General features: G+C 39.1%; 1 protein-coding gene across 1 annotated transcript; it reads right to left on the minus strand.

The window, feature by feature from the left end:
• Positions 1–4,442: 4,442 nt before the first annotated feature.
• On the minus strand, positions 4,443–17,504 carry LOC104466177 (Y+L amino acid transporter 2-like). The gene is made up of 9 exons (XM_010079522.1): positions 16,985–17,504; positions 13,855–13,980; positions 11,310–11,454; positions 10,256–10,379; positions 9,388–9,491; positions 8,981–9,077; positions 7,457–7,606; positions 5,438–5,621; positions 4,443–4,692 (listed from the first exon to the last, which is right to left on the minus strand). Exons 1-9 carry the CDS (start codon positions 17,484–17,486, stop codon positions 4,601–4,603), a joined length of 1,524 nt encoding a protein of 507 aa, XP_010077824.1. The 5' UTR covers positions 17,487–17,504; the 3' UTR covers positions 4,443–4,600.
• Positions 17,505–19,314: the final 1,810 nt, after the last annotated feature.

Raw genomic sequence — 19,314 nt, forward strand, 5'->3', positions numbered from 1 at the left:
ACCACCCCCAACCCCTTTTTTTTTTTTTTTTTTTTTTTCCCTATCTAAACTCTCTTTACCCTCCCTCCAGCAGGTGTGGCTCACGGTTGTTTTTGGCTCTGTGAAGTAAACATTTCTGAGCACTAAGTAAATACATTGCTGAATTAATCTTTGTTCTGTTTGTACGCCAAAGTGTATTAGATTCCACCAGTTGACACACAGCACATTTTGGGTGACCAGCTCTTTAAACACCTACTAATTTATACTGTGTTTTTTATTGAATTGTAGCATGAACCAATTAATTCTCGTTTATTCTTCCTGTTAGAAAAACATCAACTCACAATCATTTGCTTTACTGTTGACCTCTTGTATTTCAAAACCATGGTCATCTAAACCAAATTCCACTGCTTCCTTTTGAATCTATTACTGACCTTTCTAGATAGCTAGTAACCAGACATTTCAGGAGCCCATTCATCTTTCAGGTTTTTCAGTGACGTCCATTATATTAAATGTGTGTTCCTAAATAAGCACTTCTAATTTCTTGTGGTTATAATCCAGGCTCCTGATGTAGAAGACAAAGAAGTTATTCTCCCGTTATTGTGTGCCATCTTGTCTAGGTTCACATTTTATTTTCCTCATTTGCCTTTCTTTTTCAATTCTAGAGCTTTTGAGACACTTGCAAAATTACAGCATTTTACACAGCTGCTTGGATGTCACTCCTTGTAAGTCAAAACTGAATCTTGCAGAAAAAACATGGGAAGATTTACAAAAGAGAACAGGGACTTGACAGATCTCACACTACAGATTCAGTGATTGTGCAATAATATTTCTAAAGTTCCTGTTACACAATGAAGGTAAATTTCTAGAAAAGATATTTAGAAAGGGTCTTCAGTTTCAAGTCACGTGTATGCTGAAGGCACTTTGTCCTGTAACAGAGCTGTGACCTGGCCCAGTATCAGGTTGTGCATCTGTCAGGTTGTTTCACTCTTCAGTATCCTCATCCCACCTGATGTGTGAAGGCATTTCTTCACCTCTGTAGCCAGGGAGTGCACAACAGCCCTTACAGCTCTTCAGGCTTGTGCAAAGCCCAGACACCTTCTTCAAACTTTGTGTGGCTGATAAGTAGTCTTTCCCCTATCAACACCAACTTCTGTTTTTCTTTGCTGACACAGAAATGCAATCTGATACTGATGTATCTTCTCTCGCTGTTATTCAAAGAACTGTGATTCTTCAAAAAAGGCAAGAATCCTCTATTTTCTTGGTTCCTGAAGAAGAGCTAATACTACTCTGTGTCTATGTAATTACAAGATACTTAGCCTGGATACCAAGACAATCTCTGAAAAATTAAAAGTGTTTATTGTTTGACTGCATAATTGAGCATCTGCGAATAATGTAAAAAAGATGTGTTTACTCTTAGAACAAGAAGGTGTTTGGGTGAAGAATTGCTCATAACTGCAGTGAGAAAGAGTCCCACCTGGAGTAACTAGAATTTTTTTGTTCCATAAATGATTACATTGTTGTGTTTATAGAGAACATAAATAAGAGTTAGAGTCTCATTGCTCTCCTGGCAAACCAGCTTGCGAGATGTAAGGCAGGGCAAATTTCATTCACAGTACTATTTTTATGCTTTAAACCCACATAACTAGAGCATTTGCCAAGGATCACATGTTTATTTATTTAAACACTTGAGTGTCTATGTCTCTAGATATTTGACAATAACTTACATGTATTATTTGTAAGGAGTGCAAAATCAACAAACACATTAAAATTTCTGAAATTCTGATATCCATAGAGAATTTCAATAACATTATTCACATTTCTAACCTTGCATGCGACTACTACTTTCCTTCTGTCCAGAAAAAAAGAAAATGAAGGCTTGTGCATCATGCCCACAAAGTTAACAGATTCATGCAAAAACAGATTTTGGCGAAAAACAGACAAAGAAAGAAGTTTCTTGAATCAGAATTCTCTATGGCAATGGTCTTAGTCAGTTGTGCTTATTAGACTACCTGTAGTGCCTGCTCAGGTGTCTCAAATCATAGAATCATAGAACCATAGAATCACAGAATGGTTAGAGTTGGAAGGGACCTTAGAGATCATCAAGACCCACCCCCCCTGCCATGGGCAGGGACACCCTCCACTAGCCCAGGTTGCTCAAAGCCTCATCCAGCCTGGCCTTGAACCCCTCCAGGGATGGGGCATCCACAGCTTCCCTGGGCAACCTGTTCCAGTGTCTCACCACCCTCACAGTAAAAAACTTCCTCCTAATATCTGATCTAAATCTGCCCTGTTTCAGCTTAGAACTCTTACCCCTCATCCTATCGCTACAATCCCTGATAAAGAGTGCCTCCGCATCCTTCCTGGAGCCCCCGTTAAGTAGGCTTATGTATGCACCAGGCTACAATGAGGTCTCCCTGGAGCCTTCTTTTCTCCAGGCTGGACAACCCCAATTGCTTAGGAACTTTGATGCTACACGGATGGTACAGTGCTGTCTTGGTGTGACACACAGCTCAGCACCAACCATGACTTTGAACTCTGTGGAGGCAAAGACTGTCATGTTTAGTTCGGTACCGACTTGTAGGGTTTGTACTCTGTCTGTGCCCTGATACAGTCTGGGACCATGGCTCTGCTGTTAACCAGTGCTTTGTAAGAGATGGGGTGAAACCCCAGTATTTCCATACAATTGTACAGTAGGGTCAAAATGGTGCTATTCTGTAGCTGAGGCATGTGTTGTGTGTGTGAGGAGTACATGGGGATGTTCTGAGCAGGGAAAACTAAACTACACCCTGGGTCTTCTTTCTTCTTCGTGTTCTATGATTGTGTTACTGAAGTGATTTTCGTGCTTGAAAGCTGTGGCTCCCGAAAAGCGAAACACACATCTCTAAGATCTTCATGTTTACCTTAATTTAGCACACTTTTATTGCTGATACTTTGTATCAAAAGAAAACCCTGCTAAAAGTAAACTGCTACAGGAGATGGCATTGAAATGCAAATAAAAGATTTCAGAGGCACCCGATCAGCAAACACTGTGTTGGAGATGCGCAAAATTACCATCCTGCAAATGACCTTACGTGTGGGGAGGGAATGAAGAGAGGTGTAAGTAGCAATGCCTTCTTCCCTATTCCATTGCTCTTTCTCTGGGCAGACATCAATAAAAGACAATAATGCCAGAAGCTATGGAGACTTGTGCAAGATTAAATTACCTTAATTGGGGTTAATTGAATAGGAATGAAGAAACTTAAATTAGCAACCATGTCTGTTATATTCAAATATGATTACAGAAAGGAAGGACAGACTTGCCAACAAGGATATCAAAGGGTACTACATACCAACAAAGCGTATTAGAACTGGAGCAGCACTTTTTATGGTCTAGTTTGCAAGGCTGATGGCTTTTTTTTAATGACAGTTATTGTCTCTTCCATTTCAGGAGACTAAGAATTAGGACTAGTTGCACATTGTCGTGTGCCACACTGAAAAACTTGATGTTCAAGAGAGTGATCCTAGTTCTAAACTGCCCTTTGCTCTCATGGCCCCCACTGGTGAGTGCACTTGTCCAGTGCACGTTCCTGTGCCGGGTGTTGTGCAACTGGCACCACCTATGTGACCTGAAGACCTGGCAGCCGGGGCTGGAGGTTCTCTGCGTGCTCAGTAGGAGACCTGCATGTTACCTTGCCAGCAGGAACTGGTGAGGAGTGAAGGGTTGGGCAGGGGCTCAAGGCATTTTGTGAATATTAATAGTTTTTAATTTCTCCTTGCAAATTCCTTAAATAAGTTCCACTGTGGAAAAAAATAGTATGATTCATGGGGTCCCACCTTTGATACTTCTAGGCAAGCAATGGACACTATGAAAAGGAGAAGCGTTTTCCCTGAATATACTCTAGCTGGAACATGACTCAGTCCCTTACAGTGCTCCATGGCAGGTTGTTCCACTGTAAAGCAAAAGTACTTCAGTTACAATGGTATAATTTGTTTGTCAATAATACCTCTTCTGCAAAAGGCTCATGAATGTGGGATATCGTCAAACGCAAATTTCTAACAGAATTTAAATGACCAAAAACTTTGGTTTTCTCCTTTTGGTACAATATGTATATCAGGAATTATGCATTAGAATAGTTTACCACCAATACTATGTTGATTCCAAGCATGTCTACCAGTTTGAAATATATATTTTTTACTTTGGCTAAGAATTTAGTTATATTTTTGGAAGTACACTGTAGCTTCTACTTCCCAACTCAGGTTTTGAATCTTGCAAATATCTAGTCTATATTTTGTTATATTTATCAATTTATTTCTTAGGATTGTGACTATACCTAATACTTTTTATTACAGTTTTGCAATTAATCTAATATTTAGCATTTATCTACTAAAAAGTGCTTGTTCATACAGTGCTTTATAGTTTCAAAGCATTACATGATAACTCACTATTAACAAACCGATTTAAAAAAAAATTCCTGTAAAACAGTGTGGTTTATAAAACAAGCACAAATTAACAGCCATTAAACTGATGCGTAGTACAGTGGTTAGTGGTTTAGTATAACTGAACACATGGGGAGAACTTCAGACGATAAAAATTGCTCCGGCTAGAAAATGTCAATGTGCAACTCTCAATGTCAAGTCAGCTCTATTTACTCTTAGCTGCTGTAGGTTCCATGGCCATGTCCAGGTCTGACAGAGCACAGTAGAAGATCATCTGAACATATTTTGTTGTTGTGGCTGTAATACATAGCAAAAATGTGTGAGACAAAGTTATAATGTATCTTAGATAAATATATGAATTCTGAGGATTTGAAAGCACTACACAGATATTAGGAAAATCTTAAAACAGCTTAATCAATTGGATTAAGCACATTATAAATAGCTAAAGGCAAAAGGAGCTCAATAATTAAACAGAAAGTTTCGTTTAATCAGACTTACGTCAACATTTTCATTGAATTGTCAGACTGATAGCAGAGCTCAAACTGAGTTCAAACTGAACAAAAATATTAAAGTTTTGCTTTTCAAGACTGCCTGAATTTCAGGAGTGGAAATTACCCTTCAGGCCAATAATTCATTATTTCATCATTTACAAATGTTCATGGACTTCTCTGACTCAGATGTTCCACTCTTTGGGCAGAAAGTGAAACAATGGTGTCCTGGTATTTCTGCCTTCCAGGGTCTCAGACTGCATGGATTTAGTCTTCACAAGCCTACATGGCTTTTAATGAGTCAACATCTTGAAATGGCTCAACACCACAAATATTAGATGATGATAAATATCCACATATTGGACTGTTTTGTACAGCTACTCGTGGTTTTGTTTTCAGGACCATGTGATGAAGCAAACGGCCTCAGACATGCTGTATGCGGCGTAGTAAAAATTCATAGGGAAAAAAGATTCTAGGAAAAAGTATTCTTTCTGTCTTCTGACCAAGCATTCAAGATTTTGGCACGCTGACTAGGACAAGGTGATGTTGCTTACCAGAGAGCCACTGTAGCCATTTAGGTCGTTTTTCAAATGGCAGGTAGACTCCTAAATAATATGCAGGTATGCCTGAGAGGGCGATACCAATGCCAATAAGGGAACTGATTGTGTCGCTGTAAAGAGGAACTATGACCAGGAAAAGGGAACATAAACAGTATACTATGGGGAAGAAAAGGTTAAGCTGTGGAGACAAAAAAAAAAAAAAAAGCCAACATTTACTAAAAGATGCAGTAAATATTCTATTGTCGGGCTTTGCAGATTAAAATTAGACAAGTCAATAATGAAGATATAAGTATTGACTATATGACTACTATGTACTGAATCTTTTGATGGCCTACAGTCAGTACAATTTGTTAGCTTCTGTGAATGCTGCTGAGAGCCTCTAATCTGGTACACACCTGAGAATCTGACCTTTTTTTTTTTTTTTTTTTTCAGGCCTGCACAAGCTCAAGTTCCTTTCCATAGTAGTAAGAGATCAATCTTTGAAAGCAGTACCTTAGAACTGAAGCAGCAATGACTAGTTTTCACTCTAACTTCAATAGCAAATTTCAAATTATAAGTTTGATTGGGAACTAACTCAGCTAGACTTTCAGTTACCATGCTGATGCTACAGAACAGGCTGATGTACAACCATTTTGCCTGGGCACTTAACAAATATCATAACGCAAATAAGGAAGGTTGCAATAACCTCTTTATGGATTTATTTTTCACTAAAATATTTTTCACTGATGGTAGTAATGAGCCTTCTCAAGGGTCCAGGAGCTGACATTTGAACACTAGCTGAAACTCCTGAGAGTTTACAAGCACAATTTTTTTTTTTTTTTCCTTATAAAGGTTATAAATGTAAGTTGATGAACACCAACTGCTACTTTTCAGAAAAGGAAAAAGCGTATGCAGTGTTGTGACATTGACTAAACTGGCAAATACTGATATGAATTAATAGTCATTCTCTATAATCTGACTCGTAATCCTTGCTTTAATATAGTCAATAGTAAAACTGCCAGTAAGACAAGATCTAATCTTTATCTTCCACATATTTTGGGGGAGAGTTTGGAAAAGAAGTGTGAACCTGCTTTGGGAAAATTTAGTTTGGACTGGAAGGTGCTTAGGATATTTTACGTCTTTGTTTGAACCATGTTTTTTATAATCAGGATGTTACACTTAAAAGAGAAAACAAATGTGTTGGTAAAAATGGTGCAGGAGGGTTAGGAAGAGTGAGTGGCAAGGAAGAAACATTTAGATAGGTTGTTAATTGGATTTCTTGTAATTTTTACTGCATCACTGCAGAGCCGAAATGCAGGTCGTGGAGCACAGGGAACGGGAGCCAGTGTTTGGTTTTGTGTGCTTGGGGAAAGCTGTGGGTTTCTGTCCCTGCTTCCTGGACAATCGCTGAATTAAACCTAGAAACAAGTTTAGGTGAGCTTTGTTTCGTTGCAGCCTCCCTCTCCTAACTGATAGCCAGATGCTCTTCTGCAATCAGTCATTAAACTTGCATTTTACTGTTTTTGGCCACTATGCAGTGGGAGGGAAAACCCAAAATATATTTGATATTTAAGCTTTTGATCTTCTGCGTGAGCAGGATTTTGGGCACATACGGGCTTTGGAGGGATTTTGCTGAGTTTGTTAAGTTATGTAAGTTTTATCAGAGTGTGAACCCCTCCGGAGCCCCCATCACGAGCTCTGCTGAGGTCTGCTGTAAAACAATACAAAAGGGGGTTGTTCCAGGATGGACTAAGAACCCCAGGCATTTATTTACTCCTTATTTATTTTGAAATAAAGAGAGCTATAAGTTTGAATGAAAGGAAATATGAGTTCAACGTCACAGCAAAAGTGCCAGAACAGATGTTCTCAAATGGGTTTTGCTCCTTCATTTCTTTGCTTGTATGTTGAAAGGATTTCTATGGCTGATAAATAGTCTATAACAGAACTGGTAATGTTATGGTTGTGGTATTAAGGATCACATAAACATGTGTATTAGCTGGATTTTAGGGCTTGCTTCCTTTCTTGTTTACTTACTTTTATAGGCCGTGGTCTGTGTGGCTGACTGTATCTCAAATATATCAGTCCTGCAATAGACAGACCCACAAAGAGCCAGTAGTTGAAACAGTAGTAATTAATGAGGAGGAAAACATCTTCCACAAGGAGATAAAGTAAAGCCATCAAACCCTGGAGATAATAAAAACAAATACTCTTTAATGTGAAAATCAATTAATCTTATAAAATAAAGAGGGAGTAAATTTATAAAATGACCTGTTTCCAACATATTTTCCTGCAGTTAGGAGATCAGGTCCTTGCAAGAAAGATGTACTTAAAACTCTGAGAAATCTGCAGATCTGCTGCGTGAAACGTGGGTATCTCTTCCTTAAGCATAGCAGTGAAACCACCACATTTGGCTAAAGAGGTGTCAGGTTTGTGAAGTTATGTTTTAGCACCAGCAGGAAATCCTCCTAAGAAGGCTGGATGAGGAGCTCCAGACTCTGCTGTGCTATGGAGAAGGCTGCTTTCTGTAGGCAGTGGTTTACTCTGATATTCTGGTTGGCTTCGGTTTGAAAGCAAACTTTTAATTTAGTTGCACTGTTGGAGGCTCTCACAGTCCACTCATACACTGAGACCATTAGAGTAAATTTTGTGGTATGCAGGTATGCTATCCTGCCTGCATGGAAAGACCTGAAATACCAGGAATTTAATGTCTGTTTTAACAGATGAGCAGAAAAAAATTCCACTATGAAAAAAAATGAGTAGTGGAGTATAGCTCTTCTTACTGGTGCAAACTGAATTCCTCCGAGAAGAGTATTCATAACGATTATAACTTTTAGTAAACTATGTGACGTCAAACAGGACTGGTATGATAAACCATTCATAAACCATAAACACAGGGCAATGGAAGAAACCGAATAAAATACATGCCCAGATAAAAAGCAGTGAAATTATTTTGAATTATTCTACTTTCTGTGTTTGTGCATATCCTCCCCCTTATTTTAATCTATTAGATTTACAGATTATTTATTAAAATAATTTGCACTAATTCTGTACCCACAGTTCCTTGATTTTGTGTCACAAGATTCATTTGCATAGTGACAACAGGAAAAAATCAATATGGCTATAGGCATCCAACGACAGGAATTTAAGAGCTGTGTCACTCTTGTTAGGTAGAGTCCTAGAAAATCAGCCAACGGCAGGGTCTGAGAGATGTTCCTGCCATATTGTTCTCCAGTGACACTCCAAAAATTTGCATAAAGACTTAAACAATTCCTGTCTATGGTGTTATATATTTAGCCATTCTCTGTTTTCTAAGTAATGCTATTGTACTTACTCCACACTAATCTTGTTCAGAGAACATATAAACGTGAATAGAGCCATTCTCTTTCCACTGAAAAAAACCCACCCCCTCAATGAGTTTTACAAATAGTGGGCATTTGAGGAAGATGTCTCTAGCACAGGAGAAGCCCAAGAGAGTCACCAGCAGAGGCGAGGTCTTATACTCCCCGGGTCCGAACCGCCGGCCGCCCCAGCCAGGCACGGGGTCAGGCTGTCACTTACATTGAAGAGCAGAGCAGGGACTGGTGTGAAGCACTTTATATGAATCAAGCTCACACTGTCAGGGAGGTGTCCTTCCCTGGCTCCAACATAAAACAGCCTGAGAAAAAACATAAGATAACTCAAGCAGATGGTGAGCCACGGAATAGCTTCTTGCTTTCTGACAAAGGCAGCATTAATTATTTTATTGCTGTGTCGTAAATGCCACTCTCTTCTCAAGTGGCGTTAGTTCATCAGCTGGTCCTTATCATGAGAAGGCACATCAGATTGTAACAGTCCTTCCATCATAAGTGAACAACTTGACATGGCAAAAATTAACTGTGTCACTTTTACAATGCTGTAGTAAAGAATGCAGATTAATAGTAAATTATTCCTTTTGAATTATTTAAAATAAACCTTGTATTTCATACCTAGATGCTGCAATTATTGATGAGTTTAAGCCACTATAGCAAGACATGGCCACTGCTACAGGAATTATCCACTTAGCATAACTAAGGGTTACACTGCCAAATGTCTGTAACAGAAAAGAAATAATAGTGAGGCCCGTTACGTTAAGCATATGGACAATCCTAAGAAGTTCTTATGAAAACACATCAGCAATGATGACAATTTACAGTGTCATAGCCCATGATTTCTTATGACACCAGATAATGACTTGGGAAATTAGGATTTGGAAAAACTGCTCAGTACCAACATAAAAATGGCAAATGCATTAAAAAAAGCTTTTTAAAAAAATTCTAAGCCTAGATCAATTCAATGAGATACTAGAAGTTGTATTGGCTTTAATATATGCTGGCAAATCCTGACTGTAGTAATACATGAGTTATAATTATACTTTAGTATAAAATATTGTTAAGGTTTTAAAAGGCATTTTCACTGCACATTTTTGTGTTGAAAATATTGCTGTGATCCTGCAGCATTAAACATCCTACACTGTACATTCAAATAATAGCAAAACCCCCTGGTTCCTAAACTGCCTAGATTTTCCATAGATCTTTCTCTGTCTGGCCCTGGCAAAAGCATCTTCTACAATGAAGTACTGTTAGGACCAGGATTTACAGAGTATATAAAATAATTTTACCAGAGCAGACTTATTGGAAATATTCTTTATATGCACCTTCTAATACACTGGTACTCTTACATGAACACAAAGTTGAAAACAAAGCAACAACTGTCAGCATCGAAATATTTCAGGGAGCATAGGAGTATGCTACCTGAGGTTCTTCTGCAGTGTCATCCATACAGTAACTTTTGGTTTAATTATTTTGTACAACTTACCACAGCCACTGCATCACTTGTGAGGAGAGCTGACATGTCCAACACTACGTAATATGCTATATTAGTGAGCAAGTAAATAATAGTCACAATAGGCATTGAAATTGCAATAGAAAGAGGTAGATTCCTGCAAAAGGAAAAAAGCAAAATTATTTCATCGTCTTTGAATAAGGAATATTTAAATAGAAGATTGTTCCCAAATTCAGACATTTGTGAATGGATACCTTCATTACTTTTGGTAATCCATCAGTTTGTAATCATGGGGTTACAAAATAGCATGCAGCCATCTGTAGAATAATTCCATAAGCAGCTTAGTTGGCTGCTTGTGGATCTGTCACAAGTTTTAGAGAAAAAAATGTACATTTGTACCTGTAAATTTTATATACTGTCTTTTCTATGAAGCAATTTAAGAGAGCACTTAAGCAATGAGATTTAAACACTTAGGTGTTTCTGTGATTGTAGCATTTTTTTCCTGACTCATAACCTATGTATGTCCCAAGACAAAGTGGACACAGTCTGAGCAGGCGAGGCACACCACTCCCAAAGGGTGGACATCCCTGCAGAGGGGAGGAGATGATATTTCACCTTTAATAAAATTATACATTTTTCCCATAACAGTAATGCTCAAGATAACACAATAAAACAGTCATAAACCTGAAACAGTCATAAACCTGAAACAGTCTTACTCTACTGATGGAAAATAAAATAATTGTTCTATCTGACTGAAAGGAAATAGGAAATTTCAGAGACCTAGATAGACCCACACTTTTCCCTGCTTTCAGCAGGGATTTGCTCTCCTCCTTTAAAAATTATGGCCTAAAGTGGAAAGTTTGAAATCCATATATGCAGATAAGTGATTTATTAGACACAATTGGTGAGAAAGAACAATAATCAGGAAGAGTTTGCATAGTTACTACTTCTCCGGAAGAGAAGAAGGTTTTTTCAGAGAAAATATTTTGACTAATTTCCAGTCAGAAACAAATAGAGAGTGGCTTGTCCTGCCATCACCTGTCTTACCAGGGCACTTTGGCGGTTCAAAGGAAAAGCAGCCATTTACCTCTCGGGGTTCTGCATTTCCTCGGTGACGTAGTTGACCGTGTCCCATCCTGAGTAGGAGAAGAGGGCAGAGTAGAGAGCCAGCGCGATCATCCCTGGGTTTGTTGCTGAGCCCTCAAACGGAGCTCTCAGGTTTTCTGTTTCTCCTGTACAAACAGCAGGTACCAATTGCCTGTTACATCTCAAGGATTATGACGTAGAAGGGAGCTGAACTAAAAGTCTCAACTAACCAAAAGGAAACAAACCCCACTGCATCCAGGTTCCATTACTACTTCTAAAAGTGCACAGCTTATATATTCAGTTGACAAATAGGAAAGTTTCAGTCAGCTGTTCAGACAGCTACATTTGTAGAGGGAGAGAGCAGAAGACATTTTCCCGTATTTGTTATTTAGATGTGACTTGTGTCACTCTGTCATTGCTGTCTAGCCTACCGAAGGAGGGAGCTGTACTCATGTCATGCTATGCCCTGTCAGCCAGGCAGTGGCAGCTGGGAAACCCAATTTCAGTTCCTGAATCTGTCTCGTATTTCTTCCTCGTATCTGAGCTTTTGTTTTCACCATAAAAATTAGTGGCCACTGGAGGGGGAACTCCTGGAGCCATGGTTCTCCCTGGGATGCTCTGCCCCACAAAGGTGTTCCCCAGAACTAACAGGCCAGACTTGAAAAGTCTTTCCTTTCAAATTCCCTTCTAGTTTAGCTCAATCAGTTGAGATCAGAACCTGCAGAATGCTGCAAAATAGGCGAAATGTTAATGAAACTGCATGAGCTTTCACTGCGATTCTGGAAAGGGGAAGAAAGGCCTTGCAGAGTTTGCAGAAGGAAAGTCAACTATCTAATGTAAATGGAAGTGGGTTCAAGGATTAAGGAAGACAGAAACATGCTGAAACCTCTATTAGGGAAGAAAGTAAGGCCTTTGTTATAAAATGAAACAACTTCACCCTGTGGTTAAATTAAGGAGTTTATAGATACCACAAAAGCAAGTCAATCTTTGAAGACCAGTAACTACCAGGAGACCGTTCGAACTGAGGAAGGTGAAGCTCTGAGATGTACACACACTTTGGGGAAGAAAATGGTTGGAAGGAAAAAAAAAAAAGGAGAAATCCAAAAGGACCAAGAAAAGCTTTTTGTACTAAAGACAGCTCACATGCAAAATCAGATACATTCAGTGTTTCAAAAAAAGAGGCGTATCTGAGCACAATCAGAAGGAATACAACAGGGCTAAAATGTCGTAACCATTCTTTTCATGAAGACAGCTGCTGAGTTTAAAAGAGTGCATTGACCTGACCACACCTTCCTCCAGAAGTCTACATCATTCCTCCTTCCAGTCCTTTCTATATTTAAGTGCTCGGTTCTGCCCTCAGCATTCTGTGCTCCTCACAATATTATTTCCTCTCCAGCTTTGCCCACCCTGGCCCGACGGAGCAACACGAAGGAACCGGTGTGGGCTCTGTGGGTGCAGGAGCAGAGGGAAGGGCCCCTGGGCCAAACTGCGGGATGGCCGCTGCACGCCAGCGAGGGGGCTGGGAGTTCTGAAGGCGTCAACTTGAAACCAGGGGTAAATTTGTGACTGTGGGGACAGGGCAAGGCTGCTATAGGGGTGACATCATGGACTCACACCTTTGTAAAACTGCAGCAGCTTGTTTTATGAGGGGAACTACCCTTTCCTGTAACTACAGCCATTAAGCAATGCTTTTCCTCTGCATCTTCATGTTTCTGCCTTTAGGACTGGGTTCAGGTTTCTTTAGGCTTTAACAAACCAGTGACAACTGACAGGCAGGGATAATGGTTAAACAAAAAAGTTCTCTTAAAGTCTGGTGTAGATTTACAGTGTAACAGCTGATGCATTAGAACTACAGCCAAAAAAAGAGGGCCAGCAAACATGGAAAAGCAAGCACACTTGTTAGGTTTTATAAGCCAGTTTCAGCAATAGAAAAATTCAATTCCTAAATTGAAGAGTGAAAACTATATTTTAACTGAACTAAAGATACAATGGCTATTTAGGAATTTAATGGGAAAGGAAAATGAAGAAACCCTAGTAACTAAGCAAAGGAGCTAGAGTGAGACTTTGCTGTAGCAGAGGCTCAAATTAATAAAATAAATCTATTGTCGTAGGCAAAGCACTGTAATAAGCTAGTCTCCAGCTTTTCACTGTATCCAGTTAGGTCCAGTTACTGCTGATAGGAGGTGGCTCATCTGTCCTGTGATGTCTTACGATACCACAGTGATTCACAGGACAGCAGAATTGCAGTCTTCTCTCTTGTTTCTATGAACAAGTGCACCCTCTCACCAATGCAGGAAGGACAAGTTGGCAGGGCCTGGAGAGCGAAGGGTGAAGGAGTGACGTGAAGGATGCATACAGCAACTTCTGCTGTCCTGTCATAGAACAAGCCATAAAATTCCTCTAATCCTCCTATGATAGACAGTTTTTTTTTCAGAATAAATAACACTTCATGTTTAAGTCTTAAGGAGTCTGATCTTCCTGCACAGATTTTGAAACTCATATCCAGTTAATTTTTCAGAATTTAAGTAAATTAAAAATATTCTTACCTTTACCAATTTTGTAAAGGCCAACAGCTATCACCAAGATAAGAGCCATAAGTTTTGCATATGTGAAAACATCTTGTACACGGGTTCCCCACTTCACATTAACACAATTAATAAATGTTAAGGAACCTGCAGAGAAGAAGAATATGCATGAGAGGAGCATTGATATTTTACATCACATAAAGCACATTTCAAATACATCCTTCCAGATACCATCCCTCTTTCAAGAAATAAAATAGAATCAAATTTCACTATTTCAGGACCACCTAGATTTATTAAAATTAATGAAAGACCTGATTTAGAAGTTACGCAGTAGTTGTTTTGGAGGATATTGTTTTCATGACAGTAGGTAAGAAAAAAAATATCAGATTTTGAATTTTAGGACTAACTCCTTCTCCTTTTAAATAATCTTGAAATCTTATTAAATCCAACAGAGTTGCTCACGTGCAGAAGGTGAGATTTCTCTAAATTTTTTATTTGCACTGAAGTTTTTCCTGAAGCTCTCCCTGCCCATTTGAACTCTAGTCTACGTACAGAGTAAGGACAGCTTCTGCACTGAAAAGTTTGGATGCTGTGGACAAGAAAGTGAACTGAGCCAGGCCAGCATGCTGTTACTCCATGCCCATGTCTTAGGAGCTGTACAATTCATGCTGTGACCCCAAGTCCTAAGATTACAGAAGCACATACTTACAGAGTTTTCTCAAGCCTCAATTTTGACAGAATCTAATAGAAATAACATAGTAGCATGGTTGCAGAGAGTAGGTGGGATCAACTTGTTCTCCTTTCTTCCTTCTGCCATATTCTTTCCATTCAGAAGTTAAAGCCCAATGAGTGGATAAAGTGCTGTGACAAGCACTGCTGCTTACGGCAGGTCCAGACAGGGGTCGAGCTGCATGCCCACCTCCTCTCGCTCTAGCACACACACACAGCATCACAGGCAATTTATCTCTCTTGCAACTCCATAATTCAAAACAGGTAGGTGAGGAAAGGAAAGGGTATGCGTTGGTAGAAAGTGTGAAGCCCAGCTGCTGGAGAAGACAGCAGGGCAAATGCGGCATGAGTGCTCCAAAGGGATCTCAAGCATGGATTATAATGGGCTGTTTCTTCTCTAGCAGTCTTGTTGGTCTTTGCTTCTGCTTCTTTGACCTACCTATAATCTACACTTCAGTTTTGAAAGGAACAGAAAGGGGTTTGTAATGCTTAGAATGAAAACCATTTAGAAACCTTTCTATATAGTAAGGAAATTAGGGTCCAACCACAGATGCTCAGGGAACTTCTTGCCTCCATTCAAAGCAAGTCACAAGTGACTGCATATTTGACAGTGTCCTGTCAGCTGTCAAGGTAATAATAGACCTATTTACAGAAACAGGACCTGATTTGCCCCCACTATTTCCTATTAAAATACTAATGTTGTGCATTGGGAACATAATTTTGTTTTTATTCCCGTATAATAAAAACACAGCAAGTTATATGATTGTTCCTGCTTAGTCTGAGGTTTGAATATCGTTTTAAACATGTCTGTAAATAAATGATTGCTGTAAAACTTGCTGTAGTCACTGTGGCATATACATTGAAAAAAGATTTTATACTCTGTAATATTAAAAAAGTCCTTAGTAGAATTTAATATACCTCTTTCTTAAAAGTACAGTAGTATATATCACTAACTGTTAGAATTATAGGTCTATGTCTAAAAATAATAAAGTGTTGACTGAAGTTTTTAATACTGAACATTTAGGAGTCATTTGTGATGCTATAAAGTGCTATTTGAAACACTGCAAAGGATATATTTACTGCATGTGTATATGACACATGACATGTATCATGTGCTGCAGAATGTATTTAGTATGAAGGCAACAGGATCTTGTCATAGAATTCCCAGTAAATTCTACTAAGTATATATAGATTTAAATAAGTTCTCTCCATTAGATTGGTGAAGTGCTAATTAAAGCCATGCTCCTGAACCTTATCAAAATTGTTCAAGCTAGTAATAAATTTGCTGTCTGACACTGCTAAATTGCATTTCACAGTTAATATAAGAAAGTGTAATTTTCCCAGCACTCTGGGTTGTTACTCACAATGCTTGTTATAAGCCTAGACAGTGGTAAGGCAACTAAATTGCTGTATGAGAAAGCAGCAGCTGCAAGCCACACCTGGGGCATCACCTCAGAAGTAGAGCACACAATGTTAGAGCAAGGTTAGGTAAGAAAATTAAGGTTTAGAGAAACATCAGGATTTGAAGACTATTCTTCTGTGTTAGGATTTAATGAGGTGCACCTAGAACACTGGGGAAAGAAATTTTGATCTAATAAATAATTGCTTTTCTATGCGAGTGGAGAATCTCAGCTGATAAAGTCTTTTGGAATAGGGTTAGTTGCCTTTTAGACTGATGATGGTCGTGATGGTCTCAAGTTCTGCCATGGAGCCTTTTTCAGAAGTGAACTTCCTCTGCACCACAGTGGCAAGAGTCAGGGCTACAGAGAAAATGCCTTTTACTTACCATTTTGGAAGTTTTTGTTGAGCTGTACAATTTAAGCCATTTTTAAAAGATCATGCTATAGCATAATATATAGCCTCAAAGTAACACATACTCCAGCTTGACAAATCCATGTTTATAAGGAGAGGAATTTCAGTACAGTCCATCTACTGGAGGATAGATTTGTAATGCTTATCCCTGTGTTTACCTAAGACATACAGTCACAATGAAGTCAACTCTGCAGAGTGTCTGATTACGCAACACAATTTTTCTAGAGACAAAACTCATATTAGGCAGAGTATTCCTAATTCTGTATGAATTTTAAGATTTTTTTTGTTCACTTTTGTGATTTGCAAGAAATAGGGGACAGAGGACACGGACCAAATGTGGGCTGTGAACTAGGTCGATGACTCATAGAAATATATGTATCTTTAATCAGCAGTCATAGTTTCCTCCAGCCAAATTTATGTAATTCTCTATTCCCCTCTAACAATCTCATCCCCAAATAAAAATCAATCTGAATAAAAAATTATTAGTTCCTAAGAATATATTTTAGGGAGGCAATAATTATTTTCACAGAAGGCGAAGGAATAGAAATTCAGAAAAATTTCTCTGGGCACCTACAATTACACTTCTTCTAGGAATCATAACTTTACTTACAAATACAAGCAGCTGCAATCAACCTGACTGCATCATATGGTGGCTCACAATGAGGAAAAATTGGTTGAACAATATAGTTAGCAAACGTGATTGCTATCACTGCCTGAGTTGTTGGTTCAATAATTAACAAGGAAGACCACAGTCTGATGAAGGCCACAAAGGCACCAAATGCTTCCAGGATATAGGCATAACTGCCTCCCGATTTAACAATGGATGTTCCCAATTCAGCGTAACACAAAGCTCCAAACAGTGAAAACATCCCAGCAAGCGCCCAGATGACTAGAGACAGTCCGTAGGAAGCACTGTACATTAAAACACCTCTGGGTGATACAAATATCCCAGAGCCAATCATATTCCCTACAATTAAAGAAACTCCATTTAGTAATGTGATTTCTTTTTTCATCTGCATTTTTTCACTTCTGTCTGCCATATTGTCCATTTCAGCTTTTCCATTCGTAGTTCTGGATTTTTTATTGCAGCATATTCGCCAGGGGGCTGGCATCCTCAACTATCATTTACCTGAAAACAAGAGGAGAGAACATCCTTTGTAAACCACATGGCACCAGAGACATGGATAAGATAATTAGCATACAAAGCATGAACGGTACAAAGAGCAATTATTTTGCCTGCTTTTATCTTGCAGTCCAGTAATCACATACTACTGTATTTTCTCAACTTTCACTGTCCTGTACCTTTTTAATGGACAAATGTGAGGCCACTGTCTCTGGTTATAGATCCTGAAGCTTTCATGGACTCTGTGTTAACTTTTATTCTTTATCTTGAATTGTAATTCTAAGTTATGTTACAGAAGTTATCTTAGGGAAGAAAGACACACTGTGTCTCTGGAAACATGTCCTACTGCAGCTGGAGTGTCCCCCACGGGTATATCTCTCCCTAAATTTTGCTCTCATCCCAGGAAGGTCTCTGTTTCATTATTCTTTGTTTCTCAGATCACATCCATCTGAAAATTATCTGCTGAGGAACACAAGAGAAAAGAGGGAAAAGAGATACTAAAAACCTCCAGCCTCAGGAGGTTAATGTTAATGTTATTGTGATGACAAGGAAAAGAGTTTTAGCTGTTCCTGGAGATGAGATTGCTGCTGCAGTGAATAATGCAGCTTGTTTAGTTATTAACCTCGCTTGACTTCTGGGTAGAAGCCACTAGCATACACAGGGATTGAGTTTTGAACACTCTGTTCCTGGAACGCTTTTGTGTAAGGGAGTCCAACAAAAGAAGTCTGTAAAAGCTTCTCACTCCAGTGCTCACAGGGCAGGATTCAAGCATGCTGGGAGCTGGGAGAAACGACGTAACTGCACAGCATTGTCAGTACCTCAGCCCTGTGCACACATCACACCCTCTGTGGCTGAGGTCCTCCGGGGTGGGGAAGGGAAATGCAACAGCCGGGACTGCAGCAGCTGTCTCGGTTCTTGGGTCCTGCTGACTCATAATGAATGATGCTCACTTAGAGCAATGGATTTTTTTGGTACCTGTCTCAAGAGAAATTAATTTCTCCTTCTTGTCCCCCACCCCCAAAACATTTCCAAAGAAAACTTCCTCGAAATACTATGACCTAAAGCCACGTTCTCTGAGTAGAGCAAAGCTCCTGCACACAACACTGGTCAAAAACATTTGATCACAGATTTATGTTGTTAAAAGGTGGGTCAATGGCCACTTTAAAACAAACACCTCCTCCCCCTCCCAACTTCCCAAAAGTTTTACTTTCCTTTTAAAACAATGTCTGTTTTAGCAGCCCTGAATAATTTATAATTATATGTGTTCTTTTCCAGCTGTTTTGGTACAACTCAGTTTCCTGGTTGATCTAATAACTAACGAGGCCTGATGAGGATTAAAGATTAAAAGATGCCAAACTCTCTTTAAAGATTAAATGCTTTTCTCATCCCAATGGCACTTTTTTAAACTACAGGAGCACTGTAGGAACACTGGAGTAAAGTTAAATATTAACTCTTGCCATAGGTGTTCAAGTGTGACTGCTGAGTCTCCCATCTTTTGCTGTCCTCGTCGTCACACATGGGTGGCTCCTCTTACTTCTCACTTTGTCCCTTTAAGAATAAAAAACATCACCTTGCCCTAGGGGAGGGATTTCAAGCATCTAATATACCACTCATATATCTTCCGTAAAATTCCTGATAAGTATTGTCTGTTTCCTGCTATTAACACAATTTTTCTGATTGTGTGAAAGAAAGGAGGAGAAAATAAGACCCCCCTCCCTCCCCCTCCCACACACTGAAATACAGGCTAATACTTCTAGAACCTCTTGGCTTTGTTTCTGCTCTCCATGGCTACATGAAAGTTTGGCAGAAGCTCCCTC

Source organism: Pterocles gutturalis, unplaced genomic scaffold (assembly GCF_000699245.1).
Source record: "Pterocles gutturalis isolate BGI_N339 unplaced genomic scaffold, ASM69924v1 scaffold7769, whole genome shotgun sequence".
Classification (NCBI taxonomy): Eukaryota; Metazoa; Chordata; class Aves; order Pterocliformes; family Pteroclidae; genus Pterocles; species Pterocles gutturalis.

Bases quoted from the DNA above. Each gene is read 5' to 3' on its own strand.
- LOC104466177 (XM_010079522.1), bottom strand. From the start codon at position 17,486: ATGCCAGCCCCCTGGCGAATATGCTGCAATAAAAAATCCAGAACTACG. The intron at 9,492-10,255 runs GTAAGTTGTACA...TTTCTGTTACAG, and splicing joins CAAGTGATGCAGTGGCTGTG to ACATTTGGCAGTGTAACCCT. The intron at 9,078-9,387 runs GTATGAAATACA...GTTTTTTCTCAG, and splicing joins TCAATAATTGCAGCATCTAG to GCTGTTTTATGTTGGAGCCA.